At 48.8% G+C, this 26,547-nt stretch overlaps 2 protein-coding genes across 3 annotated transcripts; both read left to right on the top strand.

Annotated features, from left to right (window-relative positions):
• Positions 1 to 5,066, top strand: LOC120906314 (BTB/POZ domain-containing protein 17). Its single transcript, XM_040317887.1, has 4 exons — positions 1 to 553; positions 758 to 1,760; positions 1,851 to 2,026; positions 3,819 to 5,066. Exons 1-4 carry the CDS (start codon positions 488 to 490, stop codon positions 4,068 to 4,070), a joined length of 1,497 nt encoding a protein of 498 aa, XP_040173821.1. The 5' UTR covers positions 1 to 487; the 3' UTR covers positions 4,071 to 5,066.
• A 13,551-nt stretch (positions 5,067 to 18,617) lies between these two features.
• On the top strand, positions 18,618 to 21,615 carry LOC120906661 (apolipoprotein D). Of its 2 annotated transcripts, none has more exons than XM_040318503.1 (5): positions 18,618 to 18,742; positions 20,350 to 20,575; positions 20,675 to 20,930; positions 21,032 to 21,188; positions 21,261 to 21,615. In XM_040318503.1, the coding sequence occupies exons 2-5, from the start codon at positions 20,444 to 20,446 to the stop codon at positions 21,370 to 21,372; spliced, it is 657 nt and encodes a 218-aa protein (XP_040174437.1). In that variant the 5' UTR covers positions 18,618 to 18,742; positions 20,350 to 20,443; the 3' UTR covers positions 21,373 to 21,615. The 2 variants fall into 2 exon arrangements, with proteins under 2 accessions (XP_040174437.1, XP_040174436.1); XM_040318502.1 differs by having other exon boundaries at positions 18,635 to 18,909.
• Positions 21,616 to 26,547: the final 4,932 nt, after the last annotated feature.

The raw sequence follows: 26,547 nt of genomic DNA, 5'->3' as shown, positions 1-26,547 counted from the left end.
GTGTCAACCAGCACAAAAGCGTTCAAGGTGTATTGGCTGCTATTGTTGGTGGTGCATTTTGCTTCACTCGCCCTCGGTCTCCTCGAAACCATTTCGGAAGAGGCTCAATTTTATCCCATTGCTCGCTCGCTGGCAGTAAATTTGGACGAGTTAAGCCCGATAGTAGAGCGTCAGCGGTCTTTTACGCGTAAACAGTGTCCGTGGGGGAACCGAAACCTGTTCAGCAGGACGATTGCTTTCTGCGCCCGTGCGGGAGAAAATCAGCAGCACAGCTCCAGCACGCAACAGCGAGCGGGACACACACCACCACTTGACACGGACGGGAGGCGGTCCCCACCCAACACGGTCCGCTTTCGGTTGGCGGGGGATGCGTTTCGTCGCGGATACGGCCACCCGACTGACATGAGCTGATCGGTCCGCCATTTTTCCGTCTACATCAACCCAACAACCAACAGTAGCCGAAACGAGTAGTACGGTACGCGCAAAGATGCAAGCCGAATTGGATTCGGACCATGTCTTCCAGCCGGGGCGTAGCGACATGGGGCTGAAAACGGTAAGAATTAAGCTTTTTCCTCCCCCGTCCCCTCCTACTGAAACCCGAATTCCTGCCATGGCGTCCGCTGCGTAGAAAGAGCGACATGACAGCGGCTACTTGGATGATGGATTTTCATCGGTTTTTGTTGTTGTTTCTGTTGGTTCTAATCCGCGAGCTCCATTCGTGATTGATTCCCTTTTGCTTGGTTTTCTTCCGGTGCAGCTTTACAACACGAACAGCGTGCTGCGCAAGATCGCCAACCTGTACGCGGAGCGGCTGATGTCGGACGTCACGCTGGTGGTGGGCGAAAATCGCTACCCGGCCCACCGGATCATCCTGTGCGCGAGCAGCGACGTCTTCCAGGTGATGCTGATGAACGCGACCTGGCGCGAGTTCGGCGACGCGGTCATCACGCTGCAGGAGGAGGAACGGTGCCAGGGCGTGTTTCCCCAGTTTCTGCGCTACATGTACGTCGGCAAGATGACGATCTCGGTCGACACGGCCGTCTACATACTGAAGCTCGCGGACAAGTACAACATCCACGATCTCGTGCAGATCTGCATCAACTACATGAAGCTGCACCTGAACAAGGCGACGGCGAAGGGCCACTTCGTCGAGTGGCTGCACAACGCGCTGCAGATCTGCCCGGGGCGGAAGGATCTGATCTCGATGCTGGAAAACTACCTGAAGTGGAACCTCGAGCGGATCGTGTCGTACCCGGGGTGGGAGCAGCTCAGCCCGGGCCTGATGAACTGGCTGCTGCAGCAGAACGATCTGGTCGTCCGGAGCGAGTTCCGGCTGTACGAGCTGGTGGATGTGTGGTTCCGCTACCAGCGCGCGCAGATCGAGGGCCGGTACGAGATGCGCGACCAGGACCGGGAGAGCGCCATCAACAAGCTGATCCACGGCGTGCTGGTGCACATCCGGTTCGCGATGATGAGCCTGCCGCAGCTCGCGAACGTGCTGATGAGCGGCGCGTCCGTCCGGAACCTGAAGGAGTTCTACGTCGGCCGGGTCGCGGACGGCATGAACTTCCACTCGCACCATCTCGAGATCGTCGGCGCGATACGGGCGAGCGAGATGGGCGAGCTGCAGTTCACGCCGCGGCTCTACTCGAGCGACCTGTGGAGTCTCGAGATTGCGGTCGACTACTTTCACCGGGTGGAGAAGTACTCCAGCGTCGCGTCGGTCTTCTTTACGCCCACCAGCTTTAGCGACGTGGACGGTGAGTAAGAGAGAGAGAGAGGGTGCTGAGAGCGCGATTGTTGTTTACTTTGCAAATTATTTATTCTTCTGTTCTGTGCTCATCTTGCAGAGGAAAGCAACGGATGGGATGTGGAATTTTTCCCGCTCGGCGTACGGTACAAGCCGGCACAGCTGATCGGCATCTACAGTGCGGCCACCAACCGGGAGATACCGGAATGCATCATACGCACGGTGCGCTTGCGAATCACCAGCCAGTCAGCGATGCGAACCGAGTGCCGATACATGGTAAGCTTTTCGGCCACTATTGGTTTGCTACCGTTTGAAGCTTTCACGGTTAGCTAAACGGAGGGGGTTTTGCTTGTCAAAAACGGTCTAGGCAAAGCTTTCGATTGATTTGCTACAAAGAATAGATAAAGTGTAAAGCTACTGCAGGAAGATTCGCATTAGCTTCGGATTTTCATTTGGAATTTGTAAAAAACTTTTGCTTTCTGTAACACTATTTTTCACAAGCTTTGGGGTACCAGTTGGTAGTAGTGCTGCTGCTGGGCATCATGATTAACACTTTTTCCTATTTCAATACATGTTTTTTTCTTCTTCAGATACAATTTTACATTCCTAGATTGAAATATTTTGACACTAACATGATCAAAGCTTATGCATAATGTTAGATTTGTACGATTTTTTCTCTCAACATACTTCTTCTTTGGCACAACAACCGTTGTCGGTCAAAGCCTGCCACAGCCTGTACCACTGACCAATGTCTTATTGATTACCATGGCAAGATAGTCAAAGTCCTACGTATTCAGAGCTTGAACTCATGACGGGCACATGTTGTTAAGTTGTACGAGTTGACGACTATACCACGAGACCGGCCCCTCTTAAGATACACTCACAATCAAATTAAACTCATTCTCTAAGGCTACAATCAACAGAATGCGTAATGGCTCAAAAACTATAACAGTAAGAAGATGCAACGCAGTTGATGTTTGTTCGCTATATACCGTGTATGACCCCTGCTACCAGTTCGGCAGCTCCGTTAACTACTGGGACGGACTTATTGGAGGTTTAAGTTTTCTTCTTTTATTTTCTCTTTTTGGCACTACAACCACTGTCGGTCAAAGGCCTGCCTCTGTACTAGAGGTGTGCCAAATGAACCAAAATCGTACGGTTCATTCAGTTCACGTGAAAAAATGAATGAACCGGTAAACGACTAAAGAACGCTATGGTTCTTTTGATACATCAAAATTTAAAAACATCCTTTAAATGAGTGCAAACATTCAAGATCATTTTGAAATAATGATCACAATAACCTTGAAAACAAATCACGTTCACGTTCACAGTAATGAACGACTCGGTTCACTCACATTCACTTAAAAGAACCGAAATGCCCACCTCTAAACTCTTGTACCACTAATGGGCATAGCTTTTAGTGACTTATAGATTAGCCATAGCAGGGTGCCATAGTCAATCCTATCCGCGCATAGAGGCTCGGTCCAGTCGGGGCTTGAATCCATGGACGGGCATGTTTGCTAGTTAATTCGTACGAGTTGACGACTGTACTACGATACCGGCCAAGTAGTAGTGAGGTTTAAGTAGTATATGTAATACAGCGAAATCCCTCAAAACGAGTTTAATCCATCCCGGTAACTCAGTCGTAATGCGGGAAACTCTTTTCCATACAATTTGTTTGTCTGAGCGATAATCAAAATCAAAGAAATGGTCAATGATATTGATTTCAGATCTGATCCCCCAAAAAATGTATCCCGAACAGGAATGAAATTGTTGAGGGAGCTATTTGTGGAGCATTTTGATTTGCTCGTTGCTCGTTATAAGTGGTACTTGCTTTCAGGGGTCCACTGTATGTGAATATTTATTTGTATAATGGACCGGACCTCGTTTTACATTTCATGAACGTTGTTGCTAAACCGAATCTCTATCTTTTTTTTTTTTTATTCAGGAGTAACGGTCCAAAAAGGCCGTATTGCTTAAAACCGAATCTCTATCTTATAAGAGGAAAAATCAAACGTGACACTAACTCTTGCCCCATTCTATCTTATCTGCTACCCTGCTTTCTCAGGTCGGTGTGCTGATCTGTGGCATGATGAACGAAGAAGAGTACGTGCGCCACTGTCACGTCCGGGTGGCATACTTCTCCAGCGATCATCGCGTGCTGAACATCGACAACCTGATACCGATCGGGGAGCTGCAGATGGGTACGCGAAAGTACAGCCAGTACATGGTCGGCGAGGAGCAGAACACGATCAGGATAAAGGTCGTGATCGTACCGCTGAACCGTTTCTCCAACGTGTTCGCACCACCGTCGGAGTGAAGCGACCAGACGCGCGACAAGCTACGCTAGGGCAAGGATGGACTTAGGTTTAGAAGCAAACGAGAGGATTTCATAGTTTGCGTCGTGTTGTTGAAAAAAGGGCCATGCATTTTTTGTTAAATTATTCCTCTACTAACTTACACATCCTGCTGTATCGAAACGTAATTTGGAACTTCGACATAATTCATCACAAGACGGGGGAAAAGCTGCGGTTCTTTTTGTTTGCTGGCTTTCTTTGAGTTGAAAAATTGGAATTTGAACTGAAACTATTTTGTGAACTGTTATTCTACTTTGCGACCACGATTGCCCTGGAATGGCATTATTTTCCTTACTCTTGTAACACATTTGAACGAGAATAGAACTGTAGTTAGTGTAAACCAAACAGCCAAGGGCAGAGGGTAGTTTGTTATTCATTTATTCAAAAATTTGCCGCTTGCACCCAAACACAGGCTGGTTCACTGAGGCGATGTGAATAATGCGAGACTGGGCGGGTGTGTGTGTGTGAGAGAGAGAGAGTGTGTGTGTATGTGGAAGTGATTGAGCATTAGATTCCGAATTAAATTGAAAACGAGATATTCGTATTCTCTTTCAGTATGGATTTTTGTTACTGAAACATCTACAAATTTTCAGTACTATTGCCACCTTTCGACTGAGCATTGAGCAAAGCAGTGTACCGAATGCATTGCAGTATAGTACATTTTTTTCAGCAATCAGAAAAATCAGGAAACAATTCGCCGTCTAACCAACCTGCATACGATCAAACCGACATACAATCAAATCAACCTGCCAGTTGAAACATCAAAGCAAACACGACCTTCGCTTCGTTCGTCGTATGGGAAAATATTGATTTTGGTAGGCGCTTTCGGACAAGAAATTTTCAGATTTTCGGAGGGAATGATTGAAAGAGCCCGTTTTGTTGCGTGAAGTATCAGCTAGAATTATAAACTTTTTGTTTTCAAGAGGTGCACTAAAATTAGAATCAAAGAGGAAGAATTAGCCTTATTCGACTTAATTTTGTTTTAGTCAGAAATTTATATCGAATCTTCTAACATTCTTCATTGTTAGCCATTCCTTATCGCATGAGCTAGGATTGGCAATTCCTCTCCGCATCAATAGAATTATTAATCCGAAAGAAACATTGCGTCACTTTTCACCTATTGCTATGATTTGTGGGGATGTCATGAGTGATTCAGTAAACGTTGCATTGCTGAACGAATAGCTGAATTTGCTGCTCATGCATGCAAATTCAGTGGAATATTTCTGATCAAAGAAGCGAATTCTTACTTATGATGCTGTCTAAAGTCCATAACTTACAACATGTCGTTCAGTCCAGTTCAGATTTTTACAGAGGAGTGGAAGCTGTCATACAAGTCCTTAGTACCCCTTATTCCCTTCCTGCCAATCTCCATAGAAATCTTCATTCATTATGGCGACCAAAATCATAGTCATAAGCCTATCTGTAGTTTGTCTGATCACATTGGTCTTGGTAGGATGCCGGATGGAAGCCTTATATAGATCGTTTGTAACACGTGTGACAAAAGTGACACGTGTTTGTGCTGACGTCTGCTTTCATCTTATTTCTAAGCGTTTTGCAAAAATATAATGTTCTATCTTTAGTATACCTAAAGATGGGTTCGACCTTTTCCAAAAAAAGGTGGGAGAATTCCTGTTGGCTTGCGTTTTTAATTCCTGATGGTCTACCTGAAGTCTTTTTCTAATAGAAATTGCTTAATTGGTCGCCAAGTGCCTTGATTGATGGCTTAACAATAAAAACAAGTAATGTTCCCTAAACTACCTACATATGAGTAAGACATTCACGATTTTGTATGAGGTTGATACTAAACCATGAGTGGTTTCTTTTAAGAATTGCTCATCAAAAAAATTTTGCTAACAAATTTAATCATCGGAAATAGATGTGCTGTATGGAGCGCACCCACGACTCCGATCCGACTCCGACTATTGTTAGTATGATTCCGACTTCGGCAAAATGGAACCACTAGATCCGCCCGGAGTCGGAGTCGTCCGGAGTCGTCTGGAGTCGAACGACTCCGACTCCGGGCGACTCCGGACGACTCCGGACGACTCCGAACGACTCCGAACGACTCCGGACGACTCCGACTCCGGGTGACTCCGGTCGATTCCGGACGACTCCGAGCCTTTTCGGACGATTCCGAACGACTCCGGATATTGCAGCGCGGACCTACCTTCCGGAGTCGATTCCGAATTTATCGGAGTCAGATCGAAGTCGACTCCGTATTTTTGCCAACTTTACCCATCACTAATCGGAAAGACCATGTTTGATAGCCATGTTTGATTTTCCTTCTATGACTACAACAGAATTTGATTTTTTTTATCTTTACAGGGTTTCCAGGGGTTCTCATAGTTGTGAGACACTTCCTTGACTCTTTCCTATGGGAAGTGATCTTCATATGATGGAAAATGGACTCTATGGCACCCTTTTTGGACAGGCTCCTTGAAAATTCCTATTGGATTTGTCCAAAAAGGGTGCTATAGAGTCTAATTCCTATTACGTTAAGTTCATTTCACGATAGAAAGAGTCAATAAAGTATCACACAGCCATGAGAACTCCACATTTGGCCCGTGGGCTAACTAACACACAAACACACACACACAAACACACACACACACAAACACACACACACACACACACACACACACACACACACACACACACACACACACACACACACACACACACACACACACACACACACACACACACACACACACACACACACACACACACACACACACAAACACACACAAACACACACACACACACAAACACACACACACACACACACACACACACACACACACACACACACACACACACACACACACACACACACACACACACACACACACACACACACACACACACACACACACACACACACACACACACACACACACACACACACACACACACACACACACACACACACACACACACACACACACACACACACACACACACACACACAAGCATATTCGCACTCTTACACTCGCCACCCAAGCAAGCAAGCAAGCCCGTTCAGCGGAAAACTGTTGCGCCAGTTGCGACGACACGAGACCGGTCGGCATTAATCGGAAAATGAATTTAAGAAATGTACAGCCGGCTTATTCGTGATTTTTTGGTTTGTTTTAGTGAAAATAGGAAAGCGAAATGCGAGCCCGACCGAGGGTGCTGGGCGCGTGTAGGAACACAGATGAGACGATTTAGATGCGATTCCGTTGCATAATATTATCATTATGAACTATTGTCGTATTGTTTTCTTGTCTTGCCACAATAAAACGAAATACAAAACAAACTCGCACCATCTTTCTTGAAGAGCAGTGGTGAACGCGTGAAAGCCAAACGCTAGGTACGTACATGTGTTGGTTTGGAGAGTTTTGTAAGTTAGTTAGCAAAAAAAATGTAAATAATCTTACAAGATCATTCACGGTCGCCATCCCCACGGCCCTGAGCAGAGCAACGAGCACAAAGAAAGCACATCGGTGGGAGGTTGGGGCGGGAAAAAAGCATCTTCAGTTCTTGTCTGCGGTCATATAATAATGCTATCCCCCCTTCGCCCACATAATGATCCTCTTCCTGCCATCATCGCCGCTGCACCGCTCAGCTGTGGGGGATTTAAAAAGGGAAAACGCTTACACCGGCTCCGGTAGAAAGGCGGGGGGGGGAGGGAGGATGATTTTCACTTTCGATAAACCGCTCTGGCTGCGCTGTGCGCTGCACGTTCGATAGCCGGGCCGGCATAATTGTGGCATCAATTGCTCCGATAGTGGCCTGGTGGGGACCCCCGGCGTCTGGGCTGTGTGTGAGTGCGCGCTCGCGCCATCATTAGGCGCACGGAAACGCTGCCATTCCGCAGCGATGAGAAGGCCAGCGGAGGGAGAGGGTAACCATTAGCCAAGTGGTAGTGCTTGTGTGTGTGTGTGTGTGTGTGTGTGTGTAGTGAGCGTGTGAAAGTAAGAAAATGAACGATGATGAGGTAAGGGAGGAAGCATAAATGACGAATAGCGCATCACATGGTAATGATGCGTTTGACACCCCAACACCACCTCTCCTTTGACAACGTTACGCGGTCACAGACACGCGTAGAAGCAGTTGGGAACCTGAATTGAACCTGACGATAGGCAGAGACGTTTTATCTTGTCATCTTGCTCCACCAGCATGGCTTGAGCATTCTTGGGCTCTTAAGCCACTGACACAAGCAGAATGTGTCCAGGTGTTGTTTGGGCACAGTCTGGCGCAATTGCTGCACCACAAGCAGTCCTTGCAACACGAGGTTTGCCGCTCCCAGACAGCACCCAGACCCAACGACCGCGTACCTACAGCGGGTTGGCCAGCTCGCCCGTTTTGACCGGCCAACGCGGTGGTTTCTATATTTTATTTTCAGTTTTATTTCTTTTGGCCACGGGAAAAAAAGGCCACGGTGTCCCGGTACCGCCCGCGGGACTACCAGTTTCGGATCCCGGTGGCTTCGGCGAGTGCTGGTCCCGGGTCTGTGCGGTGGTGTGACCCTGTTTCGGGATGCCGATTCCGCTAATTAATCCATTAATCCGGTGAATGTTTCACGCTGGCAGCACACCGCGAAGCGAAAGTAGCCCCGAGGCTCGCGGGCTCGCACTCGGGGACCACCGCAAACACACACACACATACACACATACACAAACCTAGTGGTGGCTGGTGTTCGGTTCGGGGTTTTTCGGTGCGATAGAGGCACCGGAAAGGGTTTTAGTTTTGATTGATCGGTGGCAGCAACCGGCGAGAACGGCAACGGGAGACGATCCGAAATCTGACCAGGGGCTGACTGGGCTCCGATGTGTGTGTGTGTGGGTCACTATCTCAGGGGAAAGGAATGTTGATGATTTTCCGCTTCGGGGTGGAATGTTGTTTTGCCTCCCAGTAGGTTGCGCTGCGAGCCTCGTGGGCTGGAAAGTTTTGCAAAAGCAATTTTGGAGCTTTTGGTGTGGTGTCCTTGCGTTGCTAGGGGAAACGCTGTTGTTGTTGTTGTTGTTGCTATCTCTCCTTTTGAGCACCAAGACGTCGGAGGACATTTTACGGCGCATTTTGAGGAATCCATTATTATTGTTATTTATTTTTGGTTTAAACAAATGTTTGCCTATTTCTCATCTTAAGGATATTCTAAAGAGTGTCCAATTCTAGAGCCTTGGAGCACTTGGCATATTCATGCTGATATTACTTTTTGATATTTTCTAATGCTTCGAAACACACCTGTATCAGTCTGTCACGGTCAACATCAACCTTAATTGCAGATGACCTTCGGGAGAAGACTTTGGAGCAAACAACTTCTAGAATATGAGATATTGTGACCGTGGGACCATTTCAAAATATCTGAGCTATGAGTCCAATAGATTCTTCAATCTGTACCAGCATGTATGAATGTATTGAATGGTATATGTACAGTGGTGAATTAAAACGAGAGGAGGCCCTAAGTGATCACGCGTATGTAGGCCTGGCGATCCATTTTTGGGGCCCCTCCAGATCTCGAGGCCCAACGCGGGCTGGAAGATGTCTTTCGCGGTGTCTAAAGCAAATACCGACAACTCTGAACACTGGAACTATGACTTCTATTCTCTAGGTTCTTCTGCTTTGCTTTGCTAGGTTCAAGGCTTGCCCGTACGTCTAATGGGCTTGGCTGTTCTCTGACTTGTTGGTGTACTAGATATTGGAGAGTTTGTTCAAAGCTTCTTGATCTAATATGTTAATAATTCTTGTTCTAGATATGCCTATTGCCTATGGTCATAGTGGTCCATAAATAGAAGAGCTCTTTTTTCTTGTCTGTAAACTTCCTGAACGTCAGGTTAGCAATAAAAAGTTTACTAAAAATTTAGAGTCTAAATTCTAAATCAAAATTGTAGACTATTGTTCTTCAAAAAACTGAGCTACTGAGGCCACTGGGAATTCTCGATGTAGTCCTCTCTTCCGCAAACCCTAAATTACTCAAGTTTCTCAAATTTGTATCATTTCACTACTGCTATCAGTGATCCAACGATTCTCGAGGCATTAGCACCTTCCTCAAAGAACCTGAGGACGCTGTAGTTGTTGGAATTGTCCGTACAGTACCACGCGACCCAAAGCTCTCCAATCGTGCTGCGCATTGATTCCTGCTCAGCATTTGACCCTTCCCCCTATCAATCAACAGCGCACCCATTACCTGCGACTCTCGGTGCGGGAGGCGCATCTTCCGAAAATCGGGCTATATCGCATAATCGACACATCCGGCATCCGCTTGGGTCTGACGGCCAAGACCCAGCAATGATGCACTCATTAAAAGCCCATTAAGGTGACATGCGTATGGTGTGCGAGGCGCGCCTTACCTCTGCTCGAAAGGTGAACGCCCTCATTCCACACACACACACACACAAAACGATCAGTGCGGCCAGGGTAGACACCTAGGGAGGGCCACCCCGATGGCAATGGCCGCGAAAATCGAACCGCACCGTGTAATCGATTCGGTGTGCGGTACGAACTCGGTACGCACGAGCGGGTCGGTGGCCTTCAAAATTTTCACTTTTCACCAACTACCGCTTCGCTGTGCTGCGCGGGAGGAGGGGGGGGGGAGGCTTCGAACTTTCATCGGCCCACCGGCAGCAGTGCCTACTGCATTCCGAACCTACGCCCCCATCGAGATACTTCGCGTGGGGTGGGTGGCTCACAGAGCGAGGTGTGGGAGGGTCTTAATTGGTGGCAGAGAGTCGTTTTCCTCTCCCTTTTTGTGTGTGTGTGTGTGTGTGTGCGTTTTTTTTTGGTTCTCTAGCTCGGGTTTCGGTAGCTGCCGACGCGTCATCGATAGTTAACGCAAAGTTGACAGCAGATATGCGCGGGGGACTTTCGGAAGTTAAGTGCCCCGTTACACACCGTACAGCAACGGAAAATTACACCCCTTCTCTCCCTGCTAAAGGGCAGCCACGCGGTGGCCAGCCGGGGGACGGCTGGGAAGCACCAGCACTTACATCTGAAAAGGTTAATAATTAACGCTTCCCAAGAGATTAGGCGCGTAGTGTCTTGGAGGGTTTTGTTTTGTAGTGGAGGTTGTTGTGGTTTTGTTTTTTTTTGGAGAACACTTTTGGAGCTCCCAAGCAATGCGTCTAATGCATCGTATGATGCGGTCGAATCGGATGACAATCGCTGCACGGCGAGGGAGGGATAGGGAACTTTCCCACCTCCCGGAAAATGCCAAACAAAAGGGCGCACGTGAAAGTGTGTACTAATCAGGGCTGATTGTTTCATCGTCCCCGGTGTGTGCGTGTACTTCACCTGGTTTAGTTTCGTTCTTTTTTGTGTTTTGTGTTTTGTGAGGGGAGAGTACAGCATACCGTCACTTCCCAAAAAACCAACAACCACCTTCCCTTCATCAGCTTTACGCATGGTACGCATGGTGGTGCGGCGTAAGCCGATAAGCTGCCCGCGATGAGCTGCTCCCGCCGAGCTCTAGGGTTGCGTACGAAAGTGAGAGCTTTGGGGGACTTCCTTTGGGGTGCTCGCGTTTGCAGGATGATTTATCCAGCGATTGTGGCGAACCGAGAAGACGAAGAAGCAACAAAACAGGGTCGTGAGAAGTCATAACGGAATGATGCATCGCGCAGAGGTGACGCGTAAGGCGAACCACTGAATCATGTGAAGCGCTGACCCACGGTGGCACCGGTCAGGCACAACCGGTGTTCCTCATCAAAAGCCACCGTTTGCGGAGGGCGGGGGGGGAGAATGGGATCTGGCGGGGGTCCACAAATCACTTTTCTCGTACAATTGTTTCGCGGGAACTCGCCCTGGACGCTGGACAAAAAGGCGTTGGGAAACATTTGTCTACTGTTTGCGCTACCAGATCCACTTCAAAGTTCGGCTGAATGTGTTGTAGCATCGCTACATTTGATGATAAACAACAGCTGGAAGCTGACAATATCGTTACGTTGGGCGAGAGGAGGTTTTTTCTAGCCGGGCGACCGGGAAGGATGCGTCTACTGTTCGCTATCTGGAGCTTGAAATCACAATCAAGTGGGCCGTAGGCCGAAAAATGTGTGACACCTTCCGAGATGTTAGCTCCAGGCATTGCATTAGCATTAGCTTAGGTATGCAGTGAGTTTACGGAGAATACTTAAGGTCTTCATTGCCTTTTCAACAAGCAACTCAGTGCGCGAATTCAAAGAGAGCTTACCTTCAAAAGTTACCCCTAGGTCTCAAATAGAGAAAGCACGTTTGTACTTAACAAACATACGCAAAGAGTAATCGAAATCGATTACTTACAGAAGAACAAGTCAAAAACAGAACATTTATCTAGAGATTCTGGATACTGATGGGTTAGGTTGGCAAAAATCCGGAGTCGACTCCGATTCCGACTCCTATAAATTCGGAATCGACTCCGAAAGGTAGGTCCGCGCTGCAATATCCGGAGTCGTTCGGAATCGTCCGAAAAGGCTCGGAGTCGTCCGGAATCGACCGGAGTCGGAGTCGTCCGGAGTCGTCCGGAGTCGTTCGGAGTCGTCTGGAGTCGTCCGGAGTCGTTCGGAGTCGTCCGGAGTCGGAGTTGTTGGGAGTCGTTGGGAGTCGTTCGGAGTCGTTCGAAATCGACGGAGTCGTTCGGAGTCGTCCGGAGTCACCCGGACTCGGAGTCGTTCGGAGTCGTTTGGAGTCGTCCGGAGTCGCCCATAGCCGGAGTCGTCCGGAGTCGTTGGGAGTCGTTCGGAGTCGTCGGAGTCGTCCGGAGTCGTTCGGAGTCGTCCGGAGTCGGAGTTGTTGGGAGTCGTTGGGAGTCGTTCGGAGTCGTTCGAAATCGACGGAGTCGTTCGGAGTCGTCCGGAGTCACCCGGACTCGGAGTCGTCCGGAGTCGTTTGGAGTCGTCCGGAGTCGCCCATAGCCGGAGTCGTCCGGAGTCGTTGGGAGTCGTCCGGAGTCCGGACTCCGGACGACTCCAAACGACTCCGGGCGACTCCGGGCGACTCCGGACGACTCCGATCGACTCCGAACGACTCCGACTCCGGGCGGATCTAGTGGTTCTATTTTCCCGGAGTCGGATCGGAGTCGTGGGTGCGCTCCAAACAGCACATCACTAATTCTGGAGCAGTGATAGCATATTTGATACACCACCACTGGGATAGTGCAATGCAATAGTGGCTGAAAAAGGAAAACAATCAGATTAAGATCCCCTGCGTAAAGAAGATGACTGTCTGCAGGAGGAACCAAACGAACACCATTAACGTATAATAGGAAAAGAAGGGGATTAAACACACTACCTTGAGGAACTCCCGAAGAACCTAAGAATTCATCTGACGTAGACTCGGATAAGTACCTTTACCCTTTAGGATTTACCCTATAGGACCTCTAAAAGAACAAGCGAACATTTAAAAAAGCAATCGCGTCAAATTTCTCGACTCAAGCCGAAATGCCAAAAAATAAGATAAAAGAATCCTCTATATTGATGTTTTCCAACTATCAATCCTTGGGTGACTTTGTGTACTTCAAAGAAGCGAAACAAGCTGTTAGGAAGAATGGAACGGAAATAAGTTAAGCATCATATCGCCGATTTAAGTTTTTTTTTGGTTTCTTCTGGAGACATTTTGCCACCGTAGCTCCTTGAAAAGCGCCACCTGAGCGACCCGCGGGAGACAGGAAACACAACATTCCTGCGCTATCCGCAACCCACCGGCAGCACCGAACACCGACTGACAGGAAGCGTCCGATCGATGGATGACCGATTGGCCGTGATCTTGCCGGTATCGGTGTGCGTGCTGCCGAACTTCACTTCACCGCCCCTAAAACGTATTTCGGCGTCGGTGGCTCGAGGCATCGGGACAGTGTGGCAGTGGACAGCGAAGCTGAACCAGGTGACAAGCGCTATTGCCATTCTCCTTTCCCTCCCGAGACGCTGCCCGATTGCATACCGAAGCCTTCGCCCGATGACGCACCTTCTTTCACGTTTCCGCACCTGTTGCACCTCCCCCCCCCCCCCCTTCTCCACGCGGTTGGCTGCCCGAAAATTTTCCTCCAAGGGAAGGGCAGGGGGCGTGTGGAGCCCAAATCAAATTAGAAAGCCGGATGGACAGTTTTATGATCCGAACCTAATCTCAACCACGCGACACACACACACGAACGGACAGACGGATGGACCCATGCATATGGTCAGCCTTCGAGATATCTTTGCACGGGTGAAAGGGGGAGGAGAGGAGCAGGAGGATTGGTGCCGCGAACCCAGCGTCCAATGTAGTCCAATGGGTGCGCGGGCCGGAGTTTTGCGCGCTTGACCCCTTCACCGGCTTTATATCTTTCTCCTCTTTTGCTGCTCCGTTCGAGCGGTCGTTTTTGGGCAAAAAAAAAAAAAAAATTCCCCACACACATCCTTCTCGACATCTGCCCCGCGTGGCACTGGTGCTTTTGTGTAGAGGGTTTATTATGTCGCTTTTATCTCGTCTCTGTTCGTCGTTTGCTAACTTCTGTTCGTTGTTTTACAAACTTATGTCTTCTTTAACCCCGCAGCACGATTGATTCCAACTTTTTTTTTGTCAGCAACTGTCGTGCCATTTTCTGCTGCCCGTTGCTTACTTTCCCTATCGTTCTTTACAGGGTTTTCCAAACCATTTTTCGATGTAAATGTTTCTTATTCGCCGCGCACAAGATATGTATCCACATCAATCTGATATTTCATTTTCATCATAATAATTTTTAATTTCTTCAGCATGATTTGCAACACTTCAACGGTCACCGGGTTTTGTGATCCGACTTCAAATGCCGGTGAAAAAACGATGGCAAGGAGACCGTTGAAGTGATGAAAATCATACTGAAGTTATTTAATTATGTTGAAAATGAAATATCAGAATCATGTGACATACAGAGTTTTCCAGGTCACTTTCGAATGTAAATATTATTATGCACCACCTCCTAAATGTTTTTCAACAGCTTTCAAATGGTGTAATTCATTATGAAATTTAAGTTTTTTTCACATGGTTTTCAACACTTCACAAATACACTCAAAATCAATTCAGCTTGAGATGTGTTGAAAATCATGCTGAAGAAATTAAAAGTTATAATGATGGAAATAAAGTATCAGATTGATGTGTATCACCTTCGAAGGTGGCTTGGCAAACCCTGTAATGTTTACATTTGAAAGTGAATTGGAAAACCCTCTGCAAAGCAATTAAATGGTTGTGGTGTCGCAAAAAAACTGCATCGAAATGCATGCATAATACAGGAGTTGCAGCTGTTGGAAAACATCTTGGAGGTGGCGATCAATGATGTGCACATTCGAAAGGGATATATCTTACACATACAGGAGAAAACCCCTGTATTTGGAATTTTGTACAAATCTTGACGCGATGCGGCGAAAGTGTTGAAAATCATACTGAAGATATTACACATAATTACAGTGTTTTCCGAGTCAATTATCAATGTCAACAACATTTTTCATTGCTTGCAAGATGTTTTTCAACAGTTCTCAAATGTTGCATTTGCTTCGCAATAATATTTCAGTTGTTTTGGACAGTTCTTTGTGATGTGTTGAAAATCATGTGCAAGAACTTTATCCTGATGCCAATACAATGTGTGACAGCTGTTGGAAAACATCTTGGAGACGGTTCATTATAATGTGCACATTGGGAAATGGCTTGGAAACCCCTGTATGACAGAAATGAAGTATGAGATTGATGTGGATGAACATCTTGCACGCGGTAAATAACAACGTTTACATTCAAAAACGGTTTGGAAAACCCCTGTATCACTCCTCCTTTTTTTGTTGATAATTCTCTTATCGTTTCTAGCTAAATTCGTTCACAGTTCATCTCTTGTCACACTTCACCACAAACAAACGCACTGTCCCGTCCAAGGATGGGGTGTACCCTTCCCAGGATGCCACCCCGAAAACCGTTTCGGGCCAATCGGTCAAACGAGAAAGTCTTACGCATGCGCTCGCGCGCTCGCACACATTATTTGCATCGACCAAGCCACAGATTTGTGCCGCCGTGACGCCGTGAATGAATCTGCTGGCCCCCATCCCCATACCTTCCCTCCTTTCCCAGCTGCAAACTTTCGCGAAGCTGCAGAGTCCACGGAATGTCGCCGGAATTCCAACCAGTGGACAGAAGATGGCGCAGCGACAGCCCTTTTTCTGCGCACGGCCGATGGCTTTTGTTTGCGCGAAGGTTCGCACGTGCCCGAAAAAGGCTTAGAAGGGGTGCCTGGGTGGGGGGGGGGAGGGAAGAAGAAGCCTGCAGTCGATTTCCTTTCCGCGAACTTTCGCCGATGACTCGCTGAAACGCCGGGTTTGTCGGCGGTTTGGGAGTTTTGCGTGCGTGCCTCGCGTATTTCTAAGACGCTTTTGTTGCAAGATTGTTGTCGTGGACGGGTGGAAGGAAGCGCGGGCTCAGTTTTCGGAAGACGGTGATGCTGGCGATAATGACCGGATAGCTACAACGATCCCCGGCTGACAGGGGACAGGGTTTTGCGTGCGCTGACTGCGCGCTGAAGGGAGATCCTCTGAACTTTCCGCAAGGTACGCTTCGATGTCGCAGTGCGTATCAGCTACTCTGTTTTTGCTCGTGTGTATCATCTTCTACGGACTGTTTTTTCTAAATGTTCTCTCCCTCCACTGATAACGACACTTTGGCTCGACCGATGCCGAGGTCCATTTGGTGCCCGATTTAGAAAAAAAAGTGATCCAGATCCGTAGTCCGGTTCCACCAGCTTTTGCTTCACCCCTGCTTCATGTGCACTCTTCTTCCCTCCCAATATGTGTCTATACATATGTGTGTGTGTGTGAGAGAGTTTTTATCTATTTATTTGCTTGCTTCCTCTTTCGTAGCGACCGCTGGTAAACCCTTTACGATTTCATCGATCGATCCAATCCTGTCAAAGCCGTGTTCGGTTTCCTCTTCCACCCGTTCCCGTCCTTCACCTTGGCATGAAGCTCCTGAAATAGTTGCGATGAAATGCCAACCTGCCGCTCGCGCGGTACACTAAAGGCAACCCGAAACGATCCCCAGCCCGGTTCCAGTTGTGCTTTGCTGCCCTTTTACGCTTACGCGCGAACGGCTTTAGTGCGCGTTGCCCTTACCAGCGGCGAGAAAAGAGGAGAAATGGTGTGTGTGTGTGTGTGCCCAGTGAAGGTTCGGTGATGATAGGGGTTCCCTCCTGATACCCTTTCGCTGGTGTCTCGTGTCACCGCTATTCACGGCCTTTTTTGTTGTTGCTGTTGCTGCTGTTTTGGGGCCAACCGGATACAGCCGGCGGTGCCCGAGCTGCGTCGGTGGCCGCTGGTCGAAAGAGATCCAGCAAAGGGGAGCAGAGATGAAGCCCAAGCCTCATCCGGTCCGTCGCGAGTTGACAACGGGTTTGCCGAACTTGGTTTGTTTTGAGCGCTTACTGTGTCACCGTCACTCCGAGGAGCGGGGCTCTGGGGTCCTGGGGGGGGGGAGGAAACTTTCAGAAGGTCCCAACGGTGTGCGACCGGTAGGTCCACACCCGGAGATGCGACCTTGCTTTCAACTGCGACTGCGGTGGCACTAGGGCGACCTTTTTTTCTTTGCCGTTTGGGAGCTCTGATACAGATGCGGTACCGTTTGGAGGAACGGCGAAGATAGGTGAATATCGTATGACCCGTAGAATGGGCAAGCATAGAGTAGAGCCGCTGTTTTACATACAGTTTGTGTAGGAGCTACGTTGACGTCACATTGTGGCATTGGAGTTATCTGAAGCATTTCCTATTCCGGACGCGGGTGAAGTCTGACTTGAGAGCTCTCGCCATTCTTGTGTGTGGCCATGCTCCAGGCCAGTGTTTGGCAATTTGTCATCATCCTGCTTATTCAGTTTTTTTTAGTATTATCTGCTACATTTTCAGTTTTTTTTGGAGTACAGCAAGGTAGAACATCTAATCTAATCTAATCTTGTCGATATTGATCTTCCTTAATTAGTTGATGTTATTTATCCAAAATGTACAGCACTTTTTAGCGATAATAAGAACTATGATGAGAACATCAAAAATGGACTAAAACTTGCAGTATCACAACAAATTGATGCTACAAGAGAACGATCGAAAATTATCCATCCTTACCCGTGGATGATCTTTTCCAGAAAAGCAACAGTTTTCAAAATCTTTCCTCCAAGAAAAGGTTCTGTAAGGTTACTTCAACGATTTGTACATTTTAGTATTTGCGCACTTCTTACTGCAATACATCATAACTTTTTTTAATCTGATTATAGCTAACAATCGAAGTGGTGGTGTGATAGTAATTTCAGAATTTTTGACACTTTTTTTACAACACTTTATTCACATAATAGGTGTTATAATTAGTTATTGATTGATTGATTTATTTATTTATTCGTACATAAATCATAGTTTAGATGATATCTATTCCAAATAAAAATCTGAATGTCTTAATTTCATACTCTGCACACAAAAAAAAGCTTCTATAAAGACTGCCGATCCCTGTTCTAGATGCTTCTCCGCTGCACTCGCAACGAACTATATCTGAGCCGCTTATCGCATGGTCGCCTCAAGCTGCGCAAGCTTCAGCACGAGAACGAGACGCTCACTTTATCGTGTGTTTTGTTGTTGTTGTGTTTGTTATGTTCTACATACCACTGGAACACGTTGTAACGAGTCAAAACGCATTCAGTGTTGCCGCTGGCGAAGCTCTTGTGAGTAGCACGGATTTTTAAGTGCTGATCGAACCGATTAATCAGACATCCTTCAACCTGTAGCAAGAACAAACTTACAATCAGAAAAGAATTAGCTGCTGTTTCAATTGCCGAGACACTTCGTCCTAGATAACTCACGTTTGCACGTTGATTATTGTCGTGTCGGTGTAAGTGTTTTGTTGCATTTTGTGTTCGCATCGAGCGAGCGTCCCGGTGGTCTATTGGTACAAAGCGCCGGTAGAGAACAAGACCATACCAGTGTTCGATTCCCCTCCATTCCCCTATGGTGGTTACTCTTTCTCTTAGCCCATCCGTGTCAAAAAAGAGAAAAAGTGTTTTCTATCCATCATACACATACATTGTATTAGTGTGCGCGCCTTCCTTAATTAATTGCTATTTTCCAAATAATTCTCCCCTTTCCCCCGGCTCCATAAACGCGCGCACCAAACAAAACACGACTTGGAGTTTGAGCCGCGCACGTGCGCCGCATGGCGCGCTCTCAGTCTAATCATTTCGGCACCAACCCATCTACTACTTCCACCACACCACCCCGGAAGTTAATTGACGTTTTTTGCTCCTCCTTTTCGCTCATTTTCTTGCATCCCAAAATCGAAGATAAACACATAAAATCAGTGTTTGTGTTAAACTGCCACACTCGGCAACAACAACAACAAAAAAAAAGATGATGCAGGAAGGAGAGTTTGTGATTGAACGGCATCGGAATTTTCACTTCCCTTTATTGCTACCCAGCATTTAAAGTGTGTGTGTGTGTTTGGTTTTTGCTTTGCTTTAATTTCGTTTAAGTATTTTTTCATCAATTCCCGCGATCTGCAAACCCTTCCCCGCGTACATCCCCCTCTCTCACGGGAAGCTGCGCTGGAATGTTTCTGCTTTCGAACGAAACCGATACGATCGGGGCAATAATTTGTTTTAACGGCGAAATAAAAAATAAAAAATAAAAAAACAAACAAACGCAAAGCAAGCCACCAAACCATCTCGTACACCCAATCTCATTCACATTTCTGCGGTGGGTGCTGGGTGAAAACATCGATTTCCCCACCCTCCCATGCCGGCCCTCCCGCCCAAAGTGCGAACAAAAAAGGTTGGGAAAACGATTTGCTTCATTTGTTTTCGCCAATCAAACACAAACTGTACAAACACTACCGATACCGGCGGGCAGTCGAATTTCGGGAATGAATTCGATTTCGGCAGCATAGAGCAGAAGATGAAGTGGGGGTGCTTGGGTCTGGCAGCCTGGCATGAAGCAGCAGTCCGTACCTATATGCCAGCATGGGGAGGCCCTTGAAAATCACCTTCTCTGGCAATCGGGCGAAAGTTCCCTTTCCGCGAAAGGAAGGAAATGTGTGTATGTGTGTGTGTTTATGACGTTTTTGTTTCCCCGTTTTCGCCACTCTTCGCGGTTGGGCTTTTGGATTTCACAATGGGAAAGGAGGAGAGTTGCGCGATGCAGGGTGGGTTGGTTTGGGGCACCGTATCGATTGTGGAGCTACTCGCCGCCCGATGTGCAATTAGATTAGTAATTGAATACTTTTGGCTGACGTAAATCGGCCCAAGATTGTTACATCCCGGTGTGCATCTACTTGCAGCGAGACCAACGGCCCGAGCGACTACACCCAGGTTCCTACTCAGCACTCCCACACACACCCACACAACCCCAACCGAGACAGCGGGCGGGACAGTATGGTTCGTGTGTCGCTGCACGCCCGGAGCTGCTGTCTGCTGGTGGCACTGCTGCTGCTCCTCCTCCTGCTCGTCGACGATGGGGCTGGGCAGATACCGCGACGACGGCCCCGCAACGACCGCTGCCCGAAGGTGGTTGGCCCCAAGGGCCTGTGTACTGGCATCGTTTGCTGAAGGAAAAAAAAAAAATACCAAACCAAACCCAAATCTCCCCCTTCGCTTCCGTCACAGGTCCGGGCGATGCGCAACTTCGGGCTGAACGCGATGATGGGCTCCTGGTACGTGATACAGTACTTCGCCTCGACCGAGATGTTCCCGGAGTACGGGTGTATGCGCAGCTCGTTCGTCACCTCCGATGGGTACGTGACGATGAACTTTACGTACGTGTTTTTGGACGACCCGCTCGCCACCTTCCAGCAGGGCAACATTACCTGGATCATACCGAACTACGGCCAGCCGGCACACTGGGTGCACGCAGAGAGTAGCTGTGAGTAGCGCGTACATTCTGTAGACTTCACGAGAGAGAGAGAGAGAGAAAGAGGCACCACAGTAGGAGTGCGGCTGATTTGCACCTTTCCCCGTCGACAGATGAAGAGATCTACAACACCTACGTGATTGACACGGACTATCGGAGCTGGGCCCTCATCATGCACTGTGCGGAGAAGACGAAATCCCAGAAGTACCTCTCGGCGCTGATGCTTGCCCGTGAGCCTACCATCGGGCAGAATGTGATCAACTTTTTGCGGTGAGTTGCTGACGATGAAGATGATGGTGATGTTCGTTCTATTACTCTGTTGTTTTCTGGCTCGGTCCACAGCGAGAAGCTGCCGAGGTACGATATAGATGTCGAGAACATGTTCCCCATCCCGCAGACGAACTGTACCAGGATGGATCCGAATGCCTACTACTCCTACCAAACAGCGCCGTAGAGCAGACGGAATGCCTGAGGTTTTGAAGAATGTCTGGAGACTCTTGGGATAATGTAATTGTAACGAAATTTTGGAGATCTGGAGGTAACTAAGAGAGATTTAGAAAAAGAGATAGATAGGGTACACATGCTCAGCAGATCTAGATGCTGTACAGGCAGAAAGTAGAGGACATTCCGGATTCCCAACCACATCGCATCATAATAATAATTGCGCATCGTTTAATGAGCTATGTCCATTTTCCAACTCATCGCACCGTAATTGAATATCCCCTGGTACACGCGGATTTCTTCAATGGAACGTACCGTGCTTTCATCTCTTCGTTCACCTCACCTCACCGCGAGCTGCCTGTCTCGTGTACGTAAACATGATTAGAAATCATTTGATGACTATCAAAACCGTACGGTATCCGCTCCGAAGCCCGATAAGGGGGGGGGGGGGGAGAAGGGCGGTTGAAGTTTGGAGAAGATGCCGACCGGGGACCTGTGTGCAGGTGACACACGAGTACTGTGCCTATCGGTACGATGCAACGGGCCAGAAGTTTCACCTTCTGCCACGGTACCGATCGCAGTTGTAGTGCGGGTAGTGTGGGTTATGTGAGAGGGAATAGGGGAGACTCATTTTGCGACCCCGAATCCCTGGACCCGGGCGCGCAGGAGCAGTATGGGCGAGAAAGTGCGCAGCAAGCTCGCACGAGAAAGGAAAGTCTCGTGGCGCGAAACGTTCGGCAGCGGGCCGACGGATTGGTGACAGGCACGGGCACGGTGGTTCTTCAGAGAACGGCTCCTTAACTGGAGGGAAAGAAGAAGATGAAGAGGGGGGAAAAAAGACGGGAATGTTGCAGAACCGGGACGGCGGTTCCGGGGGTGGGAAGGGGTGGGGAAAACCTTCACACAAGATATAAGTCAAACAGGTACTCCATCAAGTGGCCGTTTTTCTTTTCGCTCGACGCTCGGGTGAGGATTTTGTTGCGACGTTTTTGCTGCTGTTGTTGCAATTCTTAACCGGTCACCCCGGGGTCCGGTTGTGTTCAGAGTTGAAGAGGCTCAACCGCTCATCGCCCCCCCCCCCTGCGCCCCTGCTGTCTTGCTCCCAATGTCCGGTAAAGGAAGAGGTACAGCAGCAGCAACGGCAAACGAAAAAACACACAGACATAGCGCACTGACGGGCTCCTCGATGGCGAATGACAAGCTGCCGGCTGCTACCGGACATCCCTGGGCGGGCATGGAGCGGTGGGAAGGGGGAGGAAAAGAAGGGGCAAACCTTTGCTGCACCATTCCCATTTCTGAATGGGATGCGGCAGAAAAAGCAGTCGAGCGAGAAAAGTGGTTTGCGCGAGGCGTTTGCTTTCCTTCCACAGACGCGGCAAAAAAAAAGACCCCCATTCTTGGGAAGATGGGCCTGCGTCCAGCAGCAGCAGCAAAACTGGCCAGCACAGTTGGAGCGAAGAAAAAGTGGACTCCACAAACCGGCCAACCATCAAGCCCACCGGTTGCAGATGGCACGGTGGCAGGGGACACTGCAAGACGTCCCAAGAGTCGCAGGGGTGTGGGGCGAGGCTCCATCTTATCGATAAAAATAAAATAATATAACAAGCCGTACGGCCGGGAGCGGTGATCAAATGTGAACGCCAGTGGCCGGCCACTCGCCCTGGAATCGTCAGTTCCACCCCGCTTCCTCTCCGTCCCCTCCACAAAACACTCAGGAAAAGCTGGACCTCAAAACCCCAACACCGGAGATCGGGCCCGGTTTCCGTTTCGGGGTTTTGGGCCCGACGGAAGAAGGTAGGAGCTCACAGTCTGGGCTCACGGACTGACATACACACACACACACACACACACACCGGTGGAAACACCGGCGGGCACGAAAGTGAGGTTTTGTTTTCGTTTTGATTTGTTTGCTTGTTGTTGTTGTTGTTGGAGTGCGTCTCTAAACTAGTTTTAGGTCGATCGAGCGCACCGATTCGCGCAGCCGATCTAGCCGGCCACGCCGATTCCGATTGACAGCTAGTCAAACGTCAACACTTCTGAAACAAGACAAAAGCAACAACAACAACAACAACAACGGCAGACAACACTCGCATGTATTGTGCTCCATGAATCTTTCGGTGTGATTCATTCATATGAATCTTCAGCGATGAATGATTCGAACCTCCAATCGAATCGCTAAAGAATCATGAACTTCCAAAGATTCCTGAGTCGAGAAAGATTCATGCATTTAAAGATTTATATATTTAAATTTATATTTGTATTTTATTACCTCAGAAGATCAGAAAAAGTAATCTTTTTGGAGAATACGACACCTACGCGGTCACGCCCGTCGATACAGGCTTTCGGGACTTATTTAGTACCACATAGCCGATTAGATCCTTCAGAAGTGCCAAGAGCACCAGATCCCCGTCATGCAGCGGTATCACTTTCCTTGGAAGTTGATCCGGCTGTTAGAGGCCACCATGAACGGGAGCGCAACGTGTGACTATCAAACTTTACGACGGAATCGTTTGTATCCCACAGGGGTCTGAGGCAAGGCGACGGACTCTTCTATCTGCTCTTCAACATCGCCCTGGAAGGTGTCATTCGAAGCGCGGGGCTAAGACAACGATATCCGTGGCACGATCCTCTACCGGTCTTTCCAATTTATTGGCTTCGCGGATGACATCGATATCATCGACAGGACAACAGTGAAGGTGTGTGAGGCGTACACCCCACTCAAACGCGAAGCATCAAGAATTGGATTGAGAATCAATACTAAGAAGACGAGGTACCTGCTGGCCGGAGACCCAGACCATCTGGGAGGACTGCACGAAATGTGAGATATGTCGCACATTTATTTGCCCGTTGGTTCTCTTGGACCATTTGAACGGAGGATGGAATCGGCAGGCTACGATAACTGGGGCATGTTATGAGGATGCTGGACTCTTACCCCACCAAGAAGGTGTTCGACAGCAACCCCCAGTTCGGCATGAGGCACGGTGGAGCACAGCAATCTCGATGGCTGGATCAGATGAAACAAGACCTGTTGCAGATCGAGTGCCTAAATGGTTGGGAAGCTGCAGCCAGGGACAGAGCATCCTGGAGAATGATTGTTGATCGGGAATGTCATGAGGACATGCTCCATCGTGAGCAGGCATACAAGAAAGAGACGATTAGTCAATCCTTGCTACAAGAGGACGGGTCCATATGAGGCTTGAAGCCATGACAGACATTGTGTTAAAGTCACGATATGCGAGAGTTGACGACAGCTGTTGATATATCTCATGCAGTTAATGGATCTCTGTTGACCCAACTACTCGATAGAACCTAAAGACAGTCGTGAATTTCTGTAGCTGTTATCATGAATCTCTAGGTTCTATAGATCCGAAATATCTAAAGATTTATGAATTTCATGGCGATCTTCAGAGATTCATGAATTTCATGGCGATCTTCAGAGATTCATGAATCTTCAGAGATTCGGAGATTCTTGAATCATCAGAGGGATTTATTTATCAGAGAGTTACTCATCTCTAGCCTGCACCAGTGCTTTCTCTCCTAGTACAGGTTTAGCGTGTGCGTGTGTTTTGTGTATGTGTGAGTAAGTGTGACATCATTTTTTTCGGGGCGGGTTCTATCAATCACAGCACGTCATCGTTCATCCGCCAATTGACCACCCTTTTCCCCCTTTTGTGTGTGTATGTGTATGTGACAGCCACCGTTTTATGCAGCACTTGGCTGGGTGGTATGCCGGTGCGCCGATAGCGGACGATAAGGCACGGACCGGCACGGCAGTCGCTTTCCAAACGCAAACCGGGACGGCTGGGTGCGAGGTCGCACCGCCGCATGCAAGCAGATCACGACGCAGCCCGGCTGACCCGGTATGCTGATGAGCAGGCCAAATTACCGACACGGCTCACGCATGTTACGCAGGTCGACCTGCAAGACGCGGCCGCACTGCACCGACGCGCTGCATGCCAATTCACTGCTTACGACACGTGTTTTGCACACGTTATTCCGTCCATCTCCACTGGTAATATGTGTGTATGCGTGTGTGTGTGTGTGATTGCAGATCGGGATGGGCGGCCCAACGATTCTTGGCCCGCCCGCGTAGTCCAGGATCTCAAAAAAAAAAAACACCTCGGACTTTTCCAACCGTCTACCGGATCTTCCGAGCGTGTGTGTGTGTGTGTGTTTTCTCTGGTACACAACGCACGGAATTTCATCTCCTCCCCTTCCCCCTTCATCTCCGAGCCCGGCTTGTGGGGCCAAATTCGCCCGTCATTCATGCCCGAGGTCGTGTTTCGACACTTTTATTTCGTGCCCGCGTGTGAAAACGTCGCCGTCGCTGGAAACTCTGACCTCATTTGGCTGGAATCCACTTAACGTTTTTTCTTCTTCTTCCTCCTCTGCTTCTACCTCTTCTTCCTCTTCTATTTTGTCCCTTTTTTCGCTCTTCTCTCGCTGCTCCCTTCCCCCCCCCCTCCCCACAGTCGCTGCGGCAACAGTGGACGGCGGACGGCACATGCCGCGGAAGCCGCAGCCACTCACTCTCACTTCTTCGGGAGCACTTGGCCGGGTGCTGGCAGAGTCCAGAAAGGGGGGGGGGAAGGGGGTAGGTTCCCGTGCGCATCGTTCGCATCTCGCAGCAGTGACATTCCATCGCTCTCCCTTTCGGCCGCCCGCGTGCCCGATGCTGCTCGCACGCACCCGGGGCCGCAGCCTCTCTCTCTCGCTTTCTTTTGCATTTGCGCCGACCGACCCCGTGCCCACCATGGGGCACGACTCTTGCCGACGACGACCCAAGCAGCCGGTCAAGCGTCTGCCCTACTGCCGCACAAACGCGCCGGTGCGTCGACCAGGCTTGAAAACCATATGCGATGGGAAGCCGACGGGCCCAGCCAATCAATATGCCGGCAAGGGGCTTCCAGCGGGGAACCGTTGGGGGGGGGGGGGGGCGAATGGAATAAGGGAAAATATTTGTGACTGATTTCTTTTTTTGTTTTGTTTTTGTTCCTTCTTATCCACCCTAATGGTATTTTCTTTCCCTTTCGTTCCGTTTCGGTGCGAAAAACCCTTTCCCGCTGTCGGAAGAAGATCCCTTTGGCGAGGGCGAGGGGAAGGGAGAGGCTTCAATCGGAAACCGGTCAGTTGCCCGGCTGCCCAATCCTTCGCGTGAATCACGTGCATGCGTCTTCTTATACATCTT

This window comes from Anopheles arabiensis, chromosome X (genome assembly GCF_016920715.1).
Source record: "Anopheles arabiensis isolate DONGOLA chromosome X, AaraD3, whole genome shotgun sequence".
Taxonomy (NCBI): Eukaryota; Metazoa; Arthropoda; class Insecta; order Diptera; family Culicidae; genus Anopheles; species Anopheles arabiensis.
Note: the sequence above shows the minus strand (reverse complement) of the source record. Positions and strands in the feature narration are given on the sequence as shown.